Source organism: Propithecus coquereli, unplaced genomic scaffold, assembly GCF_000956105.1.
Source record: "Propithecus coquereli isolate 6110/MARCELLA unplaced genomic scaffold, Pcoq_1.0 Scaffold69, whole genome shotgun sequence".
Classification (NCBI taxonomy): domain Eukaryota; kingdom Metazoa; phylum Chordata; class Mammalia; order Primates; family Indriidae; genus Propithecus; species Propithecus coquereli.
Genome location: NW_012152951.1, coordinates 1,918,032 through 1,943,359, shown reverse-complemented (window position 1 = coordinate 1,943,359; position 25,328 = coordinate 1,918,032). Strand labels below are relative to the sequence as shown.

At 35.3% G+C, this 25,328-nt stretch overlaps 1 protein-coding gene across 1 annotated transcript in view; it reads right to left on the bottom strand.

Moving 5' to 3' along the window:
• The window catches only part of TRDMT1 (tRNA aspartic acid methyltransferase 1), a 36,631-nt gene that overhangs the window by 6,618 nt on the left and 4,685 nt on the right, over window positions 1–25,328 (bottom strand). Inside the window, 7 exon segments of the mRNA XM_012660922.1 lie at window positions 1,061–1,401; window positions 2,719–2,802; window positions 3,859–3,928; window positions 4,686–4,751; window positions 5,376–5,447; window positions 6,654–6,730; window positions 10,716–10,825. Coding sequence (XP_012516376.1) covers window positions 1,061–1,401; window positions 2,719–2,802; window positions 3,859–3,928; window positions 4,686–4,751; window positions 5,376–5,447; window positions 6,654–6,730; window positions 10,716–10,825 — 820 coding nt within the window.

Below are 25,328 nucleotides of genomic sequence, written 5' to 3'. Positions count from 1 at the left end.
GGAAAGCAATAAACCCTTTCCCCTGAAGTACAAGGGCAGAATATGATACAATGAGATGAGTCTGGTATGATTATATCAGGGGCAGTGTTTTGTCCAAGATATCTAGCTAGTAGATAAGAAGAGAATGCTTGAATTGTCAAAGCACACAACTATCTATCAAATGAGTTTGAGCAGCATCTACAAAGTGGATATAGAGATCTTTGGCAAAATTTTTCTGAAAAGACCCAATATTCCCTTTCTTTCTAGGTTTAAAAAAATTGATGAGAAATATATTAAATATTTGAGAAATAACTCAGAGGAAGTCCCCTAAATGTTTATCAATAGATAACCAGTAAAATAAATTATGATATATCTATAATACGAGAAAAGTCCTTTATGTGCTGATATGCAATAATATCCAATTTATATTGTGCAGTGAAAAAAGTTCATATGAGAATGTATATAGTATGCTACCATTTACTTAAAGGGGGAATAAAATATATACATAAAGTGGAATAAAGTCTTACAATCTTCACATGTTTTGAATTTTGAACCATGGAAATATATTACTTATTCGAAAAAGTTATCCTGATATGCTCCAGATGATTCAAGTCTATTTCTTTAGATTAAAATTTAATTTTTCTTATATATTGATCATAAGAATGCATATCATTCTTTGACATTTGATGTGTCATAGAAACAAAAGTGCTACAAAACTAGCAAGCAATTCTATCTATAGAAACCATGTTTCCACTACGGATATTTAAGCTCCTATGAAGGTCACCAAACAAATGACATTGTCTTTTATGGCACTTTTGAGGGTAGTGTACATAATGTTCTGCCAGAAGGAATTTTCACTCATGTTCTACTGGAACACAAAGCAGGCAATTAAGGGCAAAAAAAAAAAAAGAAGTAATTCCAGCAAAAACATTTTATAAAATGTTCCTTGTTTTGAGAAGAACTAAAAAAAAGAATAGCTATAAAAACCTGGTTATTATGGATATAACATGAATAGATCTTTCACCAACTATAGAAATGATGCCTGAAAATGCAGGCTTACGAATAGATCTTTAAAACCTACCCTTTGGTAAAGCACACAGACCTTCTGCAAGTGGGTTTAACAATGTCTAATAAAAGAGCATATCGCAGCAATGACTTTGGAGGTAAAAAGTACTGATTCATGTCAATGTCATCTTCAAGAAAATCTTTTAGCATTTGCACAGAGAGATCACCGTCCTGTTGATTTTTCCTTTCAATTTCTTCTGCAGTTTCAAGCTTAAAAAGAATGGCATCTTTTCCAGAACACTGTGTGCTGCCATCAAAGCAAATATTTGGTTCAATTTTTTCTTCAATTTTATTTTCTGCATCTATTACATATTTTTGTGGGTGTTCAGATTCAATTTTGGGGAACTCCATGAGTACCTGACATTAAGTAAAAATACACAAATTATCAAAATCTTTATTAAAAATAAAAGACAAATTAAGAATGGCCAGTCAACAGTATGCAAAAACTTCATTACCCTTCACAGGGTTGTCATTAAAAGATAGAAAATGTGGTTTACTTATATTTGTACAAGTTATTACAAGTTACTAATCATATAGCCAAAGTGTCATCAGGCTACAGATGATTTATTTCATAGAGTTACTGCCTTCTGTATTTATTAATAAAAATTCAACAAAGTAATAGAAAGTATATTGCATAACAAAGGGCATCATATATGGAAAAGAAGTTTAGAAAGCAACATTAACATTTCTAGAAAATGTGTTTCGGATCAAAGTTTCCCATACTCCTTCATTAAGAAGGAAAAACTGGAATATACCCAAGAGCTAAAGGAAAACTAGTAATTAAAAAAAGAAAAGTGCTTTTCACCATGAAAGGTTATGTCTACTCATGAGCTCCTTGGGAAAAATTTGTTTCTGCAAAACACATGACTATGTATAAAGTCCTATATCATAAAAGAAAAACCATTACAGGCATTTTTAATGATGAAGTCTTTGAAGTCAATGTATCACATTAATATACTCTATACATTGTTTTTGGAATTGCCTGCTATGGAAAGGGAGATATATTAGTATTATAGGGGATTCAAATGACACTACTGATTTCCTATTAGTAGGACATGAGTTCTTAACCTATGACAGTTATAGAGAGCTTCACTGAACCACGGAAACTCAGTTATCCACTCCCATTTTTGATCAAAGCACATAAAATTGCTCGCATGATTAAAGACTCTACCAGTAGCAATTCAGCATTTAATTTTAGCTTATACTAATCATTACTATTAATATATTTTAATCAATTAAGCTAAATAGCACTGGCTTTAAAGAAAATACAAACAATGTGTTAAAATACTCTTAAGCCATCTTTAACACAGAACATTAAATTTTATCAAAGTAACTAATGGCTTCTATCAGGGAGGGAAAATGCAAAATAGTTAATGGTCAGAAGGAAAATTATGGGGGGAGGAAGGAGATAACAGTACTAATGGTATTTTTTTTTCCTTTTAATTGATTTGTTTTCTAATGAAAAAGAAAAATTTTTTGGTTTTTTTTATTTTGTTTAAACCAATAAAAGTGGCATCAGGAGAGGAAAAGGCCTTGGAGATGGCCTTAGGGCATGGTCTATACTTTAGACTCTATAGGATACATATAAATGTACAAAAAGTAGTATTTGAAAATCAATTAGCACACTGATACATATCTGCAATAAATAAACCATACTACTAATAATAACCATACCTGACCAGGGACGTGAAAAGGTAATGGTTCTGACTGAAGCTTTGCGATAAGGAAATACCGTAGCCTTGAATTTGGAATGCCAAGCTGAAAGTAGAATAGAGTAGTTAGTTACTACAGAAAATTCAAGAGATCTGCACTAACTTTAACACCTAGTAAAAAAACTCATAGAGGTATACATTTACCTTCTGCCAGAGCAAAAGCTGCTATCGATTTGCAGAAGACTTCGTGATAGCAAATTCTAAAACGGTTAAGCTTCTGCTCTGTATCTTTATTTGAATGAGGTAAAGCCTGACTCTGAGGTAAAGCCTGACAAATATGTCTATGAGTTACTTTCATTTTACATTTCCCAGATAAGAATATAGATATTTTTAAATTCATTCTTGATATACAGTAATTATAACAAAAATGAAATTCAAACATAGCTGTTCTTCACTATTTATTACTTCATTTACCAAAAAAGGAGAATTCACTATGTTTTAGAAGTTAAAAGGCAATAAATATGAAATAAATTTAAAAAGATCAGATATATTGGCAGTTTCCACAACTTGTATATCTAATTTTTTAAATGGGTTTTCTTTCAATTTCTGGGCAATGAACTATATAATATGGCTAAAGATGATAAGAAACTAACAAGCACAAGGACAAAAAACAGACAGCAACACTTATAAAATCAAAATCTGTCAAATAACTTATCATCGCCAACTACTTCAATTTCTTACCCATGAAATGGAAGCAATGTTTGCAATTTAATGTTATGTCCTCAAAACAGTAATTAGAAAATTACCATATGTTCATTTTATTTTCTATCTTGGATTATTTTGAAGCATTATTAAACTACAGCATACCAATTTATAAATACCAAATTTTACATATTTTCAAAATATGCTATCCTTTATTCTCCAAAAGAAAAATATATTCTTTATGACCTTCAAGCTATATAACTGTTTCATAAAATATGTTTAAATGAATCTATATGCATGTACTACATTCTTTAGAAAGTAATTCCCACACCTGAGCGAATTTCAGAAGGTACCTATAACATCCAAAATGGAGCCATTCTGTTTATTGAATCAAATTTCCTTTGGGGAAAAAAGTCTTTAAATTGTAATTTATATAAGGGTTTATAATTGTAGTACCTACAGAAGTTGGAGATAATAGAAATTCTTGGTACTGAAAGCCACAATTTTCTATTGTTTGTATCAGCAGGTCTCTGAAAAACAAAAGAAAAAAGAAAATCTTTCACCCTTTACTTGGAAATGCGTTCTTATGTAAATATTGTACATAACATTTTAAGTGAAAAATGTAACTCTACTCAAGTTGTTTAGAATGACAATGATTCTAAGTCGTTACTAAGTCCAGTACTTGAGAAATTATATTTAATAAAAAGATGTAGATATTTCTCTATTATAAATACATAAAGCTGCCAGATAAATTATCCAAGTTGATGAAAGTTAGAATCGATAAATTTGCCATAGGAACTAAAACTGTATCTTCAAAGTAGCAAATCAGAAGGGAACACTGTTATAGACAGCAGCTAGATCAAGGACTCAGATGGATGCTTTTTCTGCAGCTGGGCTACTATCTGAAAGAACCCTGACACTGAGCTGCTTCTTGCATCCAACTGCAGGGCAGAAAATGCCTGTCAACAGCACCAATTTTTACTGAAAACATTCCTACTATGAAAGAAATAGGCACAATATAAGTGACTAAAGTTGAGAAACACCATTCTCACTAACATGAGTGCTCATTCTAAAAATACTCAAACATCAAAATGGGAGAGAATCAGTTGAATAAAGCTTTGTAATGCCTTATGTCAGTAGTCAAAAATCAAAACTAATGAATAAAATATATAACATAAATAAATGTCAGAATGTATGCACTTATTTTTAAGATCTTTATTTCACAACAGTTCCTATTATAAAACATACCAAGTCCAAGATACAAGCAAGACAAATACATATTTTTACCTTGTAGAAGATACTTCAAAACCTTTAACATTTTCTAAAAGAATATACTTTGGTAATTTCTGTAATCTAAAAAATAAAAAAATAAAAAACAAATGGAATTCTAAATATCTCATTGCTAGGAAGTAAAAAGTAGAGAAAATCATTACTTGTAAGAAACATGAAGTAACTGTCTGAACTCTCTCTTTCTATAAAGGAGTTTAAAAGGATGGAGACAACTCATATTTTATTCATTTTCCCTAAAAACATGGTACTCTTGATAAAGTTAACATTTGAAATGTTAAATTCCATTGAAGCTTATCTCAAAACATGGGTTTGCACAGGGCCTCTGCACTGCACAGCCCAAAGCGTTGCCATTCACATAGAACGGCAGCTTTGAGGGTTAGCACAAGTTTTCAAACCACAAGTAACACCATTCGCTAACATTAGCATCATCTGTATTGCTACTATGAGCAGAGGCAATAGAATTTAGCTAATAGGCTGTAACTTCCTGCCACGCACTGTGGTGGCGGGCGTGGAATTGTGAAACATTTGCAGTTATTCTATTGGTCATGGCAGAAGATAAATGACATGCACAGTATCTGAAGGGAGCGTGTGTAAACTGCTAATCTCTATAAAACTGCAAACACCACATTCTTCCAGACCGAAAGTTTTAAATTTAAGGTAAGCTTCTACAGAAATCTAAGTTTTTACCTTGGGAGAATATCTAGAATATATAAGAAGCTATTCGTTCTTGGATCAGTCATATCACCCTGCAGGCCAATTCTAAAGGGGTAAAGAAAGCACAAAAAGTTTATCTAGAATCTTATATGGAGATATCAAATCACTTTTAAAAAGTCAAAACTGAGAGAATTAAGTTTGTCCTTACAAAAAACATGAACATCTTGTTGCTATAGAGGACAAAATTCATTTATTTATTTAATTAAAAAGAAAAAAGCCCTATATATCTAATAAATCATACTTAAAATTTATTTTTACAAAGCAATATGCCAAATGAAGCCAAAAAAAAGAACAAGAAATCAATGAGGAATAAAATCAATTACCCTCTTAAAAGCACTTTGTTCAGGAAAAATACACACACACTCACACACACACACACACACACACACACACACACACACTAGCCAACAACCTTTTGCTCTGCCCCAGGTGATACAAGAGTTCATATGAATAGGTAGCAATCTGGAGCTAATGGCATTGGTGACTAATCTAAGCAAATCAGAGTAGTAGGTAAGGCTAAGACAATCTTGTCCAATGTAAAAAAGAGAGACTTAAGCTGAGGACTTGAGTCTATTAGCAGGAGTTGCAACTTGGCTAGACTAACCAGGATCAAGACAGGTCATGTAAAGAGGTAGTATTTGAGCTAACAATTAGATCTTACAACTAAGAGTCTCAATATGATCAAGGATTGAGCAGAAAGGAAGACTTGGATTGGGCCTAAGTAGCAGTAACAGGACCAGGGTTTAAAATCATGCTACTTATTATTAAGAGCTTCATAAACTGACAGAAGGCCAAAACCATCAGTGAGTCTGAGGCTCAGCCAGGGGATTAGACTGGACTTGAACAGATTCCTCAGAAATCTTTGGTTCTTCTTATTCTGTCCCTTTCCTCTCAGAGTTTCAAATGATAACTACAAAATCAGTTCCTGCTGCCGTCAGCAGCTGGAGTTGGGCTAATACAGGGTGGGGGGATGGTAGGGAAGATATTGGGGCCCACCGCAGTGAAATAGGAGGCTTCACAGCGCTGAGGCTGCACTCTGTTTGGATATCATACTTATTGTACTTCACATTATGACTAATGCTGAATTATAAATATAAGTAGACGAAAGGAATTATTTATGAAAAATTTCAAAACTATGAAAACGTAACTGCCGAACTTCAAAGTGTCCATGCTTGAAACTATGGTATTACTTGATTTAACGAGTCCTTCAAAAGTACTCTTTCTTGACAGAGAACTATTTATTATACATACCTTGTGAATGGCTGGCACGGAGGGCTCATTAAAATCATATTGAAAGATAATCTGTCAAACTCTTCTAGCGTAATCCCCTAAGGAATGAACATTTGAGGGGGAAAAAAAAGAATATAAAAACATGGATAGAATGAGGCAGAAGGAAAATACTAATGAACTATAACTAAATATATCAGAAATTATAACATTGTATATAACACAATACTTTTCAAATCAAATTCAGTTAAACTTTCCACAGCAATCTGGTGCAGGACATGGGGCAGTAAACTGAAGCTATTAGAAATGAAGTCACTTCCTCGCCAGGTGCCAGCTCCAGCCAGAGCAGAGCTAGAAGGGCAGTTTCCTGGATCTTAAGTCCTTCTTTCCTCTGTCATGCCTCAAGCATAACACTGCTGTTTTCTGGGGTCAAACATGGAGCATGTTATTTTATAATTAATGACTTTTGGCATAGGGTAGAGGAAGTTTTAAAATATCTATTAATCAATAATTTTCTTTTATTTAGTAAATGTGATATACTAACTAGTCACCATCCCTTTTCATGTATGTCTGTTAAAGGCCTCATTTTTAGATATCCACAATTATTTCATTGTTTTGCAGTTGTACCCAAAGAACTTTAAAAGATTATAGACAAGATTAATCAAAATAATCCCTAATGGGCTAAGTGGTTGAAAAATGTGCTATTTTGATCCTTTTTATATATCAGAAGATGAACAGAGAGAAGCACAAGTCATGGGTTTGCCAACTCTTATTAAGCACTCTCAGTGCACATCCTTAGCCAGGAATTTAAAGAGATCAGCCCAGAATTACAACCTTTCTAATTATAATCCACTTCTAAGAAGTTCAAGTATGAGAGTAAAGCAGGAAAAGCTTTACTCTGAGTTTTGTAAAGAGTGAGTTAACCCCATCCGTGTCAGTTGTTTCCATCGTAGGAAAAGTCTGAATGTGCATGTCTGTCATTTTTGATCACAGGATTTGTAAATAATTTAAGATATATTTGTAAAATGAAATCCAAATTAAATATTGAAAATTTCCCAAAGCACTTCTGGAATCTTGGATTCCCAGGAAAGCAATTTGAAATCTTACACTGAGCAGTGTATGGGGCCTGGCATTAGATAGCACATCACATTCAAGTTCAACAGTTTGTCCATACAGGGCCCCTATGATGAGCAAATGGATATGGATCGATTACAGCTAAATTCCTAAAACTAAGGTAAAATTAAAACAACAGTCTTTTATAGCAATTATACCAGGACTATCCTATCTAGAATCTAAAGAAATTAAACAGAGTCAATGTCTCTAACACAGGTAGACACTAACAAAAAAAAAAATAACAATTTTAAAAGATCTTTGAAAACAATGATTTTTTTAATAGTGTAGGCCAAATAATAAGACAGTTATGCAAAAAATAATCACTAAATTGGACCATTCACAACTTAATTTATTTAATCTGGTATTCTAGGTTAATGAATACATATTTGAATTCAAGAAAGTAGTCATGGAGATACACGAGTTATCTTTAACGATTCGGTATTTTAAAGCTAATGGAAATTTATTCTTTTTCTACTATATGGCCATACAAATTAATGAAAATACTTTTGCTTTCATACAGTATTAGATCAAGTCAGTGTGGTAACACCATTTATCCCATGTTCATGGGCAGTTGTTTATGTCCCTCTGCCTGCCTTATTGCTTCTTTTCTCAGAAAGTTTCCTGGATATTCTTACACTTAATTTTCTTCTGCTTAACATCATTTTTCTGTTGCTTTTTTAAAAATGTTTTCTACCTCTGTTAAAAATACTATCTGACTAGGCATGGTGGCTCACGCCTGCCTGTAATCCCAGCACTTTGGGAGGCTGAGGCAGAAGAAGGATTGTTTGAGGCCAGGAGTTTGAGATCACCCTGGGCAACACAGCGAGACCTCCATCTCTACCCCTTGTCCCCCCAAAATTAGCTGGGCATGGTGGCATGTGCCTTTGTTTTTTTGTTTGTTTTTTTTACCATTGTTGATTTAAAGTTTACTTTATTTGATATGAGAATGGCTACATCTGCTTGCTTTTGGTTTACATTTGCATGGAATATTTTTTCCATCCCTTTACCTCGAGTCTGTGCGAGTCCTTGCAAGTTTCTTGGAGACAGCACATACTTGGGATGTGTTTCTTAAATCCATTCAGCCAATCTAATTCTTTTATGTGGGGCATTAAGACCATTCATGTTCAGTGTTAGTATTGATATGTGGGATACTGTTCTGTTCATAATGTTGAATGATACCTTGTTTTGTTTTCCCTCTTGTGCTATTATTGTATTAGAGCTGTGAGCTTTAACTTTTAGGTGTTTTTACACTGGTGTGTATCTATCGTGCTGTTCCATGTATGATACACTTTTGAGCATTTCCTGTAGGGCAGGTCTAGTAGTTACAAATTCCCTTAGTGTTTGCTTTTCTGGAAAAGTCTTGATTTCTCCATCATTTATGAAATTTCATTTTGCAGGATATAAAATTCTTAATGGGCAGTAGTTCTGTTTAAGAAGAGTAAAAATGGTACCCCAATCTCTTTTGGCTTGTAAGGTCTCTGCTGAGAAGTCTGCTGTTAACCTGATGGGTTTTCCTTTGTAATTTAGTTATTGCTTTTGTCTTGTAGCTTGTAGCATTTTCTCCTACACTTTGACTTTGGCTGGGTTGATGCCTATGTGTCTTGGAGATGTCCTGTTTGCTATGAATCTTCCTGGTATTCAATGACCATCTTGTATCTGGATATTTGAATCTCTGGTGATACCAGAGAAGTTTTCCTCAACAATTCCACAATACCACTACATGTTCACTAGAATGGCTAAAGTTTAAAAGACTAATAGCAAGTGTTGGCAGAGATGTGAAACTTCTCACTTAAATATTGATTGTGGGAATGGAAAATGGTAAAAAATCTTTTGGAAAACTATTAATATTTTCCCATAAAGTTAAAGAAATTTAACACATAACCCAGCAATTCCCCCTCTAGGTATTTCATTTCACAAGAAATGAAAACAAAGGTCCACACAAAAAATTATACACAAATGTTCATAGCAACTTTATTTGTAATAGCCAAAAACTAGAAACAACTTAAATGGCAATAATCATGTGAATAGCTAGATATATATTATAGCAGATGATATTCCATTGTATGAAATATCAATCAACAATTAAAAAAAGAGCAAGCTATCAATGTACACAACAACATGGATGAATTCCAAAAATATCAACACTAAACCAAAGCAGTTACACTCAAAAGAGTTACACTCTATGGTTTTATTTATGATATACTACAACGGGAAAATTTAATCTATAATAAAAGAAAGCAAATCAGTGGTTGCCTGGGTTAGGGCTGGAGACTGACCAAAATAGGGCACTAAGGAACTAGGTAGTGTGATGGAAACATTGCATGTCTTGATTGTGGTGGGGGTGGTTACATAGTTGATGTGTTGGTAAAAACTCAAACTGCACACTTAAAATGGGTGCAATTTATTGTATGTAAATTATGGCTTCATGAGAAATTCGTAGTAAAATTTTTCATGACCAGAAATTGGTAGAAAAAAACAAAATTTCATATTATTTTGAAAATAACTTAATGTACATTGGTGTTAAACACTTCTGCTGAGTTCATAACAGGTGAAATGGGTTAATTTTGACAAATTGGCCATAATAAAAAGCATTCAGTAAGTAATAACCAGTGACTGCCTCCCTTGTTTTTACCACATGCTATATATATTGTACGAGTATTGAATAAAAGCAAAGAATTAAAGTTTAATATCACCACAGACAGAACTAAGCATCTAGAAGTCAAGCATATTCTTACATTTTAATCCTTCCTCTCAGAGACCAAAATATTGATCTATCTCTACAGTTGGAAATTAAAAAAAAAAAAATAGCAGGCTATCTTCTGATAATCTACAAAAATGTTAATTCCCTTCTCCAAACTTTTTATTTAAATATGACCTATCTTCCAATTAAGCGCCCAGAAACCAGTATTTGACAGTGTTTTTCAATCATTTTCATTGCCATATATACTTGTTAAAATGGTAATAATTACTCACTTCAATTGTCTTGGCCAGTAACTGTGTCTGAGGAAAATTATACTTGTATACTTCATTAGCAACAGTATTTACATCAATGGCAGCGACCACTTGTGCAGGTATACCACTTTCTGTAATGAAAAATGGAATATCCTAAAAAGAAAAGTCCTCAAAAAGAAAAGTTCATTATAGAAAGAAGTCAAAATAGCAGAATTTAGTAGTACATTTCCTTACTTCCTCATTTATCTAGCCAAATCTCAGATTGTTGATGGAGGGCCAGGAGCTAGGCATGAAGTAGAATATTTGAACATGCACTTCTCGTTCATCTCTCTGACAGCATTCCAAGGCTAAAGATAAGATTTAAATGTTTTAGTCATAACCTCTTATATTTGCTTTCCTCCTTCATTAAGATAGATGCCTATGAGTCAAACAGAAAGTTTTCCTAAGTTAAAACAAACAAAAATAGGAAAGTCAAGTATATTCTGAAAAGCCACATCATTTGGAACTTTACGTAAATAAATTACCATTTGTTCCTCACTTCGTCACATTAATACAAAGTTGCTTCACAATTACCACTGAAAAGGTTTTCAGGTAATTTTTTTTTTATTAACAGCTTTATTGAGATATAATCCACATACCACAAAATTCACCCAATTAAAGCTTAGATAAGTTTTAAAATGAGGTGAAAAATTAATTGGTGTCAAAATGTAAAAGGCTCAAAGACCAAAAATTTAAAATTTTGACAGACCAGAGAGAATATGAGAAGAATAAGGAAAATAATCATAAAGGTGGGCCTTTACTGCCCTTCTGTCTTGCTGCTCAAGAAAAACATTTTCAAAATGTGTTCAGGTTCAGAGAATTCTAGTATATTCTTTAATAGCAGTCAAAATTTGAACTCTGTAATTGTAGCAGCTGCTATATTTTGCAATTACCACTCTCTTCACCAAAACATGTATAAAAGCAATTATGTGCGCACTCTATCCTAAATCAGGAGAAAATGTGAAGAGTTTTAAAAAGGAAAGTATTTGAGACTTCTTAAGAAAATCATCAGAGAAAACAATTGCAATTACATAGTAGCTCCAAATAGTTATTTCTTTAATAACCACTTGCTGATTAATAGTTAGCTTAGCTTAGCCCAGTATCAAAAAAGGAAAAAAAAGTTAGGATCTGAGGAGCTGGGGCTCAGGTAGCAGACACCTGGAAATAAAACCAGATCACGGCACATAGAGCAAGGAGAAAGGCTCCACACACTCACGAAACAATCACAACCTGACACTGCGGCCTAGAAGAGATGAGGCCAGAGACAAAGGCACAAGTGTCTCCGAGTAAGTACTTGCTGGGCAAGACGCTCAGGCAGGACCAGTTACCCCGGGTATCCTGCTGAAAAGGAAGGTCCCCTAGGCTTTGTACCCTAGAAGCTTTGAGGTCTGGTTAGTAATACCATAGGTAGTCTCCACTGAGTTTAAATTCCGTAATTAATTACTTGCTTTAGTATAAATTTAAAGTCATAAATGGTATCTTTGTCAAAGGCATCAGATCTTGGAACATAAGTCAAGGAGGCTTCTAAACAAAAAAGCATTAGTACATAAGAATCAATTTGCAAAATCACAGAACTAAGCTAATCCTTGTAAGAGCTCAAAATTAAATAAACATCATTGTACTATTTTACTGCTTTGCTAAATATGCTGTACTCATCATGATATAGCCTGCTTGCATTCCCACTACATATGCAGCAAACTGGGATTATCCTGGAGTTGGTTAATATGACTTTTGTCTTTTCTCAGGCTGAGTGAAAATCCACGGAGATGTGCTAAATCTGTACCATAATCAATAATTAATTTTATGGTCTTGCATTATGTGCCTAGAGGTCATAAAAACTGACCAAAAACCAACCACCAAATGAGTGTTTCATGTAGAGATCCAAAAACTGATGAACTGAAAATTCCTTCTCAGGAAAGACCGGATTTTTAAAGCCAATAAGCAAATGTACTCTGGGCATAAATTGATGTATATATTTTAGACTGTTTCAAAATTAAGACCTATTGTATAACCTAAAATGTCACTTCCATAAAGATAAATGGAAGTATTAAGATATTACTGACACTAATTCAACTTGCCTTTTCAAAACAATTGTTTGGAGGATACTGATGTGTTTCTAAGGAAAAAGTTGAACTTATACATAACAATTTTAAAAAGCAAGCCTGTCAATTCTGTCAAAATCTTAAATTGAGCTCCAAAGAAACGTTGTCTTTACATTTCCTAATATACAGTTTAAATCTGTAGTCTCTAAAAATCTTTACTTTCAAGCTGCACACACAGATTTTTAAAATATAAAACTAAAAATGTCAAAGTGAAAATTCTCTAGAATTTTGCCTAGCTGAACTCCACCACTTCAGCGATCTCATAGTAGTAGTTACCAAAGGGGAGAAAGAATCAGGAAAAGGGATCTGTCAGGATCTTTTGGTGGAAGTGGAGGGAGGGGATGTGTTTTCAGTACTTTGATCTATTACTTTGCCTGGATTTTATTCATGATACTTCAGTTACTTTTCGGGATTTCATATTTATCGATAGGAAGCATGGGTAAATAAAAGGTGAGACATCATAGTTAAAGAAACACAGTAAATATAATTTTAAAACATTGTCAGACTGGATCTATAAGGATAGGATAAGGGTATCATGCTTCCATTTCTATGAGGACTGAATTTTAAAAGGCAGATTTAGTTATATCAAGAGAGATTTCTATATGAGATGTTAGGAATGCCACTGAGAATACATACATAATTCTTGCTCTCAAGTATGTTTCTTATTATATTTATAACGAGAATCACACACATACCCTAGGTTTGAATATTAATAATTTTCCTTCTTTTTCTGGTCACTCTCTCTGGAAAAGGGAAGAACTTCTGGTTGGTAACAGTGAAAAGGTTTACAAGTTCACACACTCTACTTGATTTTCCTAACCAAACAAATAAAAAAATTTAATTGTTCATGTGCAGTTATTTAGGTAGTAAGAAATCAATATTTAAAAAATGTAAATATAGAACTAACCAGCCCACTTTGAAATAAGATAAGAAAGTGGTTTTTTAAAAATTCTTTTCCTTCTTTATCATTTATTTTCTGATCTGTATCTCATATAGGTGAATAACTATTTGAATTACTCATAATAATCACACCTGAGACATTTAATCAGGTATGTTAACACTGACATCTAGTTGTAAAATGGAAGATCAGTTGAACACATCCAATGCCTATTTCCTTTGGTTCAGAGTGATAGCTTAATTAGGAAAGAAAGCACTAAGCACAAACAGACCAGTAAGGATGCTCTCTCTCTCTCTCTCTCTCTTTCTCTCTTTTTCCCCACTTCCACAACTCCCCCAGCCCCAAACCTGTGGCTTTCCTTGGCAGAACAGAAGAGAAAATGCAATTAGCCACTTTTGGCAGGGCCACAGTTAGTCCTGAGGGTGCAGGGCACCTCTATTTCCAGGAGCACACGTTGGTCCCTGAAAAGATTTATTTCTAAATATAGGTAGCTGAAATTAGAGTTAACTTGAAACTCTAGAACAGCACCATCCAATAGAACTTTCTGTGATAATGAAAATGTTCTGTACCGGCGCTGCCCACTATGGTAGTCACTAATAATGACATACGTGGTTATTAAGCACTTAACACATGGCTAGTGCAACTGAGGAACTGAATTTTTAATCTAATTTCATTTCCATTAATTTAATTTAAATGGCTACATATGGCTAGTGGCTACCATACCGGGTAGCCATCAACAAAAATCCTGGACAGAAGACAGCATGGATCGTGGGGACAGCACAGCCTGTGGAGTCAGGAATAAATGATAAAACAATGAATCCCTGCTCCCACAGAGCTTCAGACAAGGAGAAGGTTCCAGACATTTTAAATAACATTATCTTAGTACGTTCATTTAGAATATTGTCTTTTTTCTACTCAAAGATCATGAAACGATTTGATTTTACTTTCTCACACACATCTTTGAAATCAGGGTCTTTATCACCAATAGAGCCACTTTTCAAGTTCTCTACCATAGTGTTCAAGGGGACATCAACTTCCCCTCAGTCAAAGTTACTTGAGATCTAGCATTTTTTTGAGTTCATGCATGATGCTGTCACTGGAAATTTTATGCCAACCACAAATACCAATTAGCTATTTTGATTTCCACAAAGTAACCACCTACTGTATTACTTTGTAATTTTCAAAAGGCCTGTTTACAATGACATCTGACACTTGTAATTGTGAGGTCATCCCCCTGAAAATTATTTCCAAATCTTTAAATCCATATGTATGGATTTATGGCCACTGATTTTTGATTTTTGGCCACTGAGTGACATCAATAAGCATCCAGAACTGGTATCAAGTTTCTTCACGCTAATGTAACTTATTCTCCAAACAGCATTTTATTGCTTTGCTATTTAAAATAAAGTTCAAATTGAAGAATATGAAAATCTTTCCTGAATTCTAAAATATAAAGCCATACTGTCTTTTTAAAGTATAAGTATTTGGATAAAATGAATAGCTTACATTGAAGAATTTATGACAAATGTGTCTGTAAGAGTGTATGCATATATGTTTGGGTTTTTTTATTTAAGATAATGGGATTATAAGCCTTTTGATTTTACAGTCATGGGAGAAATGCAAAAGTTGATCTCTTTATAGAAACAGACCCCTGAATTTTAAGTATATTGCCCTTGCCATACATTGATATACTGAGCCACAGAACAATCCAGAAAATGGTAGATTCACAGCTTTTCCCTCAAACCATGGTCATCAATATTCTGACAGTTCAGAATTGACTGAAAGAAATCACATTGAATGGAAAACAAGCTAGAGATAAAGGACTATTAAGATAAAACCAACAAAGAGCATCATTAAGTTTGAATATTCAAAGGATATAGTTTTAATAATTGACTCCGCAAGCAATAACTATGAAAACAAATTGGGAACACAAAAATAACATAACATGCATTCTGAAGATGCAGGGAAATTATTCTGGTACTTTATTTTATCACCTAAACCTCAGAGGTTTTAGGATAAAATTTAAACATGGTAAAACTACATATCTAGTATTATTTGATCAATTAAAGTTCCAACTACTTCTAACTAGAATTAACTGCAAATCCCTCGAATTATGGGTTCTTTCTGGACCAAAGTTCACCTATAATATAAGGCACACTCCAGGGCCTCTGAGGGTGTGTCTGTGCTGAGAGGCTCTGGCATTTGTTTCTCAAGTTGTCTCATTCACTGAGCACTGGAGATTATCAACTTCACTATTGAGTTTGAAAAAAAAAATCACTAATGGATGCCCAAGAACCATTAATGCTCAACTCTCTAATGGAGCTGTTTTACTTTAGTCCGAAGGGTTTTGCTAGGTTTGTGGTGATTTAAAGTCCCAGAATGAAAAGAATTAGTGGATAAAGTAAAAGCAACTCTTGGTCCAGGTGAAGTAATGGTATTTTTTTCAATCTCAACACACACTCTATTTCCTGAAAATGAGATGTAATTTTTTGCTTTTAGACAAGATGAGAGCTGGTTGGTACTATTCCTGAATAGCACTTTTCAGCTTTCTGATAACTTTCCATGGGGAAAGCAAAAGGCAACAGAGATTTTAAGAAGGTTCTAGATAACAACAACTTCCAAATTATACATATAAACTTAATCTCACATATCATTATGATAATAATCATTTTGTAATTACTTATAGATTTGCTCTCATATTTCAGCTTCTTTTCAACTTTGCACAAAAAAAGGTCATATTTTTTGACAGGAACAAAAGAGTGAAAAAATGAAACACCTGAACTTCATTTTTTGACCACAGCTCATTGCTAATATATGAATTAAATTCTATATTGCGTAAAGACCAATTTATTCTCAAAAGACTTGATTATTTTGAGAATATTTATAATTTTTTATCATATAGTTCTGAAAAATCTGTTATCTATTAAAATTTCACACACAATCAAGCATACAAAAACCTCTCATGATTCAGACTTAGTACTAAAGTTTAAACTTAACACAGTAGAATGGTATCTACTTCAAGCTATATATATTTCATAGCAAACATGACTCCAATTCATTGTTTCATTTGCCCATTCATTCATCCAACAAATATATATATATGTATGTATATATAAGCAATGTTCTAGACAAAGTCTGTCCTATCATGGAGACAGATAATAAATATTATATGCCTAACAATTAAAAACACTATAGAGAAAAAAAAAAGCAGAGTCAGCCTGACAGCGTGGGAGAAGGGAGTGGTTCTATTCTGAACATAGGTTGATTGGAGAATGTCTCTTTAGCAGCAACCTCCAGGAAAGGAGGGAGCAGGCCTGGCAAGTATCTGGGAAGAGAACTTTCTAGGACAGAAGAAGAGACACTGCAAAGGCCAAGAGATGGGAGCATGCTGGTTTTGTAGCAGGAACAGCCAAAAGGCCAGAGAGCCTGGAGTAGAGCAAGCAAGGGGACAGACAACCACAGGATGTGTGGCCCGAGATGGAAAGATGCTCTAGCCTAAGCAGGCCTGGGAAACTTGTCCGGGATTCTGGCTTTTATGGATTGATATGAGAAATGCCTCAGGAATTTTAATCAGAGGAATGACTTATCTGACATATTTTTTAAAAGGTCACTCTGGCCACTCTATTGAAAACAAACTTGAGGTGGTGGAGCAGAAGCAAGGACACCGGTCAAAAGGCCATTACAATAATCCTTTGTCCAGGGTCTCCGGAAAAGCAGCTCAGGCAGAGCTTAGCTGCAGATGCTTTTTCTGGGAGGAAAACTCCAGGGTAGCAAGAGTGAGGGCAGTGAGGCAGGGAAGGAGGGAAAGCCAACCAAAGGCAGTGATTACCAAGTTGGTCACAGCTTCACAGGCAGCTCGGCTGACCCCTCTGGCATGAGGGACTTGGTAGGGCCAGACTGTCTGGGACCACCACACCTCGGAGCTGTCAAGGGGAGGACTGTATAGGAGGTGATGAGAAGCCTTGCAGTTGAGACGCCACTGAGTCTAAAACAGCACTTCCCATGTTCCCACATGCATTTGAGCAAGGAGCACTGCTGGCGGGAAGGCGGATAGGGGTGTATCTGCTGGCTCCTTTCTCCTCCTGTCCCTTACTGGTCAAAGTCACCCCTGAGGCATGACACTCCCCCCTTCCCTGTCCTCCAGCCCCACTTCAGATTATGCTATCTGGCCCCTCTAGACAGCTGCTGGAGCAGCCAGATCCCATGCCCAAGACCCAGCACTTCATCTGAGCCCACAGACTAGGGGTGGACTGATCATTCTGAGGCCTCAGAGCCCAGTCACCACCCCCTGGCAGTGTTAGATGAAACAGCAGCAGCATTAGCCAGGATGCAACACCGAACAAGCAGCCCAGAGCCCAGGAGGCGGGTGGGGCCAAGAGAATCTAGGGTGGAATTCTGACAAAATAGGAGGGAGATTATTAACCATGTCGTAAAGGTGAAAATGGAGAGATACGATAGGAATTATAAATGTAATCTGAAGGCATAACCTATAGAATTACCTGATGTGAGTAAAAAAGAAGAAAAAAGGATGCCTCCAAGGCTCAGGTCTGGACAGCTGGAAGGATAGAGCCACCTGTTACTGGGATGAGGCAGGCTGCAAGAGTAGCGAGTTTTAGAGGAGGAAGGAGACCAGCAATTCAGCTTTGGACATCCTCAGAGTAAACAGAGATAGTGGGAACAACAATAAATGCTGCCTAATAGAAAAATTACAGAGAGGCTTACTTCAAAATCAGTCCAAGTTGTGAAAATAATTGGCCAATATGTGTGGCCCTGGCACCTCTTCTCACTCACAACTCCAGCATCTCCTCCCACACCTCCCTCTTGCTGCCCATTGGACATCCTGAAACATGCACCAATGAACACAATTTTCAGGATGCTAATATATGTGTTCCCCTTCCCCACTAAATAAAAGCGGGCGTCAGGGTCCCTGCTCAAATACATATGGGAAGCACTGTTTTACACAAACAATGTCTTTACTGTAGGGCTTCTCAACACCTTTGATACATCTGACTTGTCCTGAGAATGTCTCAAGGAAAGATATCTTGTGAAGAGTTTCTAAACTTATTCGACCATCAAGGCACACTGCTTAATCGCTCTCAGAAGACAGCTGCACAGGATACCAGCTAAGAAACAGCAACTAATCGAAAAACTCATTTTAATCTTTATTTCCCTTGGTTTGTATCATCTAGTCCCTCCTTCTTGAAATCCTCTCATCCCTTTATTTTCATGCACAAGGTTCTTTGGTTCTCCTCCTCAGTCTCTAGCCTTTCCTGGCTCAGCTTCCCTCCTTGAATATTCTTTCTCTGCCAACCCACAAAATGCTACTGCCCTCAGTGTTCCATCTTGTTGGTCCTCTTCTCTATACACCCTCCATATATACACTAACATATCTTTATCTCCTTCCTATTTCTCCCCAATCCAAAATGCACAAGCAGTTGCCTACTCGACATTTCCATGGGTCTCATGGACAGTTCCAACTCTGTTAATTCCAACATGAAACCTATTACTTCTCCCCCATCATGACTTGCAACTATACTATCTGATAAGTCACCCAAATAACCACCAAGTTATACTGATTTTTAGCTCCCATATATCTCCGAATAAGAATGTTCTCTAATCATCAGCTCTGCCTAAAGTCATCATCTCTAACAATAATCTCCTAACTGGCTGCCCTGCCTCTAATCTACCCTCCCTTAGGACCATAGGGAAAAATGTCTAGAAATAACTGCGGTAGGTTCATTAGCTTTCATTAATTAACCAGGCTTACAGGATAAAAATCCAAGCACCTTATCAGAAATGCCAGTTCATAATTTGGCACCTCTTAAACTTCATCTTCTTCTCTTTTTTTGTAGTGCTTACACTGGGAAAGTATCTTACTTAGTATAGCACATATACAACTCCCCACAGACCATGCTATTCCCTGTCTATATAAGATGTTCCCTCTGTGTGGTACACCCTTCCCCTTCTTGATTATCTGGAAAACTGCCAATCATCCTTAAAAATCCTGCTTGAAAAAAATAGGACAAAATTGAAGGGCAAATCACCAATTAGATAAAACAAAGTAAAATATGTCAAAAGTAGAAATGAGGCAGTTGATGTCCTAGATGTAGATAGAGCTCTTATAAAGCAATAAAAAAATAAAGATTGTACCAATGGCAATATGAACAAGTTACAACAAAAACCAATAATAAGCATATGAAAATATTCAATTTTCTAAGTGACATCAGCCGTATTACTTATATACTACGTACCAAGAACTATGAATATAATGATCTAAAATTCATGGTCCTAAACCGCAATTACTTTTGCACCAACCTAATACATAAGGTGTATGTAGTATACATTGTTTCATCTTCCTAACAGGCCCATAAAGTTAATATTATTATCCCAATTTTATCAATGAAGAAACCCAATACAATTAAGCTAGTTCCAAATAGTGTAGAAAAAAGATAAGAACTAACTTTACTGAGTACCTACATTATATTTTGTACATCATTTGTTTTATTTAAATCCCATAACACCCTGTGATAAGGTACTACCATGTACATCACACAGATAAGGTACCTGGGCTCAGAAAGGTTAAATAACCTTCCAGTATTCACACAGCTGGTGTGTGGCAGATCTGTCTGATTCCTAAATAATGACATTGGAGGTATCACTCCAAGAAACATATGGAGAAAACATTGGGGAAAAGGCCAGAGAAATGAACCCAAAGTGGATACAGTTTGGGAGATCTGTCCCCTAGCGGAGAAGGTAAAACACTTTCTAGAGAATCAAGAGGGCAAATGTGTGTAGAATAGTCTATTCTCTTCTCTGCCATCTCTTTTATCTCTTCATATTCATTCTATGTCATCATTTATGACTATAAATAATGCTTTCCTTCACCAATGTATTTCTATGTAATTCAAATTTAGTCTGAAAGTTCTTTGACAACTTCAAATATCTAATAATCAATTTCTTCTAGAGGTGACTTTTAATGACATGTAATAACTTTCTATAACTTTAAGATTCATGAATAAGGGTTGCTCTTATTTATTGAGTACTTACTACATTCTAAGCACTATTGAAGTACTTTTTAAAAATGAATTTATAATCTCACAACTCCCCTTTGGGGTAAGTACTATTATTGCCCCCATTTTATAGAAGAAGAAATTGAGGCAAAGAAAGTTTGGTTTTTGTCCAGCGTCACATAGCTAGAAGTGACAAGCAAGATTTCAACCACGGCCTTCTGACTTCAGAACTCTATTCCTAAACTGGTAGACTAAACTGCCAGATTTCAACCAAGGCCTTCTGACTTCGGGACTATACTCTTAAATTGGGAGACTAAACAGCCTCTCCCACAAACTGCCTTACATAAACACTGCCTACTATTACTATTTCATAGCACCAACTTATATAATGACACAATATAATAAAGACCTCACTGATATAAAAATCATTTTTCAAACTATTCGACACTACCAAATCACTATCAGAGATAGTTTAAGTATCAAACACTAAAAAATTGATAGAATTTGCAAAGTAGAAAACCCATAACAACTGAAGGATTCCTAAAAGCATTTAGCAAAGGTAACAAAGAATGTAAGATGCATGTGTGTGTGTGTGTGTGTGTGTGTGTGTGTGTGTGTGTGTGTGTTTCCACTACTGATGTTTCTTCCAAGTGAGTGGTTTCCATTCATTTTTAAACTCCTCCCTCATCCCATCCCTTTACCTCCTCTTCCATAGAAGGAGGAATAACTTTTCTAATCAGCTAATTTGGGAAGAATAAACTGGCCATTCTTGGCTCAGCTCCACCTGTCTTCCTTTGGGGAATAAACTAGGAAAAGGGAACATGTGCTCTGCCCAGAAGGTATGCTGCCTAATTCTCTGATTCAATACTAGCTGACCCATTTTGCCCTCTCACGAAGCTACATCATTCAGCTCAGCCTTTATTAATAATAAAAATGATACAGATGTTTATTTCCTATTTGCCTTATGCTTTTATTTCTCAATTCATTCAGAATTTGGAAGTGGAGTGCTATTTATTGAGCCTTCATTAAAAAACCCAATAGATAGATCCTAAAACAAATTAAACTGGTCATCTATTCATTAGCACTTAGGAAGTAATTTGATCTGTGGACTACAGTAATGAATACTCTTCAGTGAAGTAAGCGTACATTATTCATCATATAAAAGATAAGTAATTCGATCGTCCAATGGGAAGTTAGGATTCTCCTTTACTGAATACACAAAATTCAACCTATGTATTTCTTCTTATTTCAAGTTTGGAAAAACACAATCTACTAATTTCCACAGATATCAGAGAACAAATTAATGTAGGGTGTGTCCCAGCGAAGGAAGGAAAGCCCCCTGAACTCACCACGTGGGTTCTTGGCTTCACAGTGGAAAGAATTCGAGAGCGAGTCAACTAGTGACAGAAAGTTTATTGAGAGACAGACAATAGATCTACTCCACAGACACAGAGTAGGGGTCCTCTCCTGAGCAGGAGGCACACCCCTTATGGGGCAATGGTAATGTTTTTAAATATTCAACAGTTATACATGACCACCATTGTCTTGAGGTCAGGTCAAAAAGGTTAATCATAAATTGCTGTCATAAAAAGGTAAGTGCAAGCAGTTTGTAAGGCATCTGGCTTAGTAATTCACCCACCCTCAGGTGGTCCCAGGCCAGCAACTTGCTGGCGACTTCCCTGTTCAGCGTGGTTAGGGTCTGGCATCAGTCAAAATGGCTGCTTTCAGGCTCTCTTGACTTTCATATTTTGCCTTATCCCAGTACATTAAAAAATGACAAATATTTTTAAATGGGACAAATTTATACATTGTTCCACTTTAAATCTGACATGTTATATAAGAGTAACTATGAGAAAATAGGCATAAAAAAAGAAAATTTTACAATCCCAAAGACAGAAAGGTTTAAAAGAAGAAAAATTAAGTAGTTCATATTCCAGCCCCTTACAACTGATATTCCAAAAATATCCTTAAGTGACATTCAGATCTACATGGAAAAACACTTTATTATAATGTACTTGCCCAATTCAGTTATAAACACATCTAGTTACAAAGTGGTTTGGTAGAGTCCCAATTTGGCATATAAATCATTGAGAAATAAAGACAAAGAGATTCAGAAAATGAACAGCCTAATGAGTGACAAGGAGGGGCTTAAAACTTTAACAGAAACTATTAAAGCTGAGCGATTGTTACTAAATATGATGAAGTATTTTGTGGCTAAAACTCAAAACCAACACTTTGGAAGACCTTTAGAAATTATTTGGAAGGGCAGGTCTTTTTGCTTTTAAGGCTGTCTCCAATATTTGACTACATAGAAAATAGTTTAGCCAGGCACAATGGTGTGTGCCTGTAGTCCCCGCTGCTAGGGAGGCTGAGGCAGACAGATCACTTGAGCCCAGGAGTTTGAGGCTGTCGTAAGCTATGATTGTACCACTATGCTCCAGCGTGGGCAAGAGAGTCAGATCCTGTCTCTATTAAAAAAAAAAAAAAAAAGTCATCCAGCTACCTTAAACCACATTTTACTCTTCTCCTGCTATTATATTTTAAAATGAGAAAATACAGAATCTTATTTGCATATATTTGCAGGGGGCCTTACAGGCCCCACTGACACATAACCCATGACACTACTTCTTCCACTGCTTTCTGATAGGAGATTATTTTCACTTGGAAGATTCTCATCAGTCACAACTTTGCAGACTCTACAAGCATAAATTATATCAAAGTGTGCGTAAATAGTTCCTGTACAGGGCAAACATGTATTAAAGAATGTAACAGACATTGTTATGCTGTGGCCATCTAGAATCTTTGCCTGTTTCCTATAGTTTGAAAATTTTGCCACATTATGGGTCCCTTCTTCACAAAACAAAAGTCAGAACTGATTTTCCCAGCTTCCTGCGTCTGGTAATTATCTAGTGCTCACCAACTAATTGTGTCCATATAACACTTCAATTCAGAAGCAGCACTGTACAGAAACAATTGAGAAAATCCCTCTTATTGGTGAGGGAGGTGATAGAGGCATCCACCTCTCAGGGGAAAACTCTGATGGCACTTCCAGCACCCAGTCCCAGCAGTCCCCAGAGTGTGGTTTGAGCAGTGTTCCTATGGACCTAACCTGTTGTCAGGTGTTCTGTAGATTTTGTGAGTTTTTAAATGTTCTTTAATATTTCTTTTCTGTTTATATTAGCCAGAAAGTAGATTCTGTGGTTTGCAACTAAGAACTGAATATGATACCAAAAAAGAATTTGGGCTAAGCAAACTACGGTTTTTAACAAAATGATGGCAGAATGATTATCAATTCAATGATAACAGTCACCTACAGAGAGTATGGTACTGTGCTAGATGCCATACAGAAACAAGGAGAAAAAGCACAGAATGTGGACTATGTAAACACATGGCCACGCAGATAAAAAAATAAAGTTAAATGAAATTTAGAAAATATAGAAGCATCTATGTTAGTGACTGCAGCAATGCAATAGCATATTGCAACATTGGTAAAAACAAAAAATTTTTAATAAGGTATTAAAATGTTCATTGGGTTTGGGGTAAATCTCTCACGTTGTGAATGAAATTAAATATACTTTGTATAACTATTAAAATTCAATAATGTGTGGAAAACATTTGCAAATCATATATATGACAAGGGATTAATATCCAGAAAACATAAAGAACTCCTATAACTCAACAATAAAAAATATTGCAAAATGGGTAAAGGACTCTATACTGAAGATATGGATATGACCAATAAGCACACGAAAAGATGCTCAACATCTTTAGTTATCAAAGAAATGCAAGTCAAAACCAAATCATTTCACATCCATTAGGATGGCTATAATTGAAAAAAACAAAAAACAAATGGAGGGCATGGCGATGGAGAAAATGGAACACTCATGCATTGCTGACAGAAATGTAAAATTGTGCAGCTGCTATGGAAAACAGTTTGGTGGTTCCTCAAAAAGGTAAATAGTATTATCATATGATCCAGCAAGTCCACTGCTAGGTACATACCCAAAGAAATTGAAAGTAAGGACTCAAACAGATACTTACATACCAATATTCAAAGCATCATTATTCATAATAGTTAACGGGTTGAAACAACCCAAATGTCTATCAACAGATGAATAGGTAAACAAAACTGTACATATATACAATGGAATCATATTCAGCCATAAAAAGAAATGAGGTACTGATACATGCTACAACATGGATGAACCTTGAAAACATGTTAATACTAAGTGAAATAAGCCAGACACAAAAAGACAAATATTGTATGATTCCGCTTATATGAGGTACACAGAATAGACAAATTCATAAGGCAAAGTAGAATAGAGGTTAAACAGAGGTTACTGGGGTCTAGGGGAAAGGGAGCCTGAGAGTTATGGTTTAATGGCTACAGAGCTTCTGTTTGGCATGATGGAAAAGTTTTGGAAATGGATGGTGGTGACAGTTGCACAACATTGTGAATGTACTTAATGCGACTGAACTGTACACTTAAAAAAAAGTTAGTACATTTTATGATATGCATATTTTACCACAATAAAAAATTCCATTTTAAACCTTATATAAAAATCACTCAAAATTGAAGTTCATT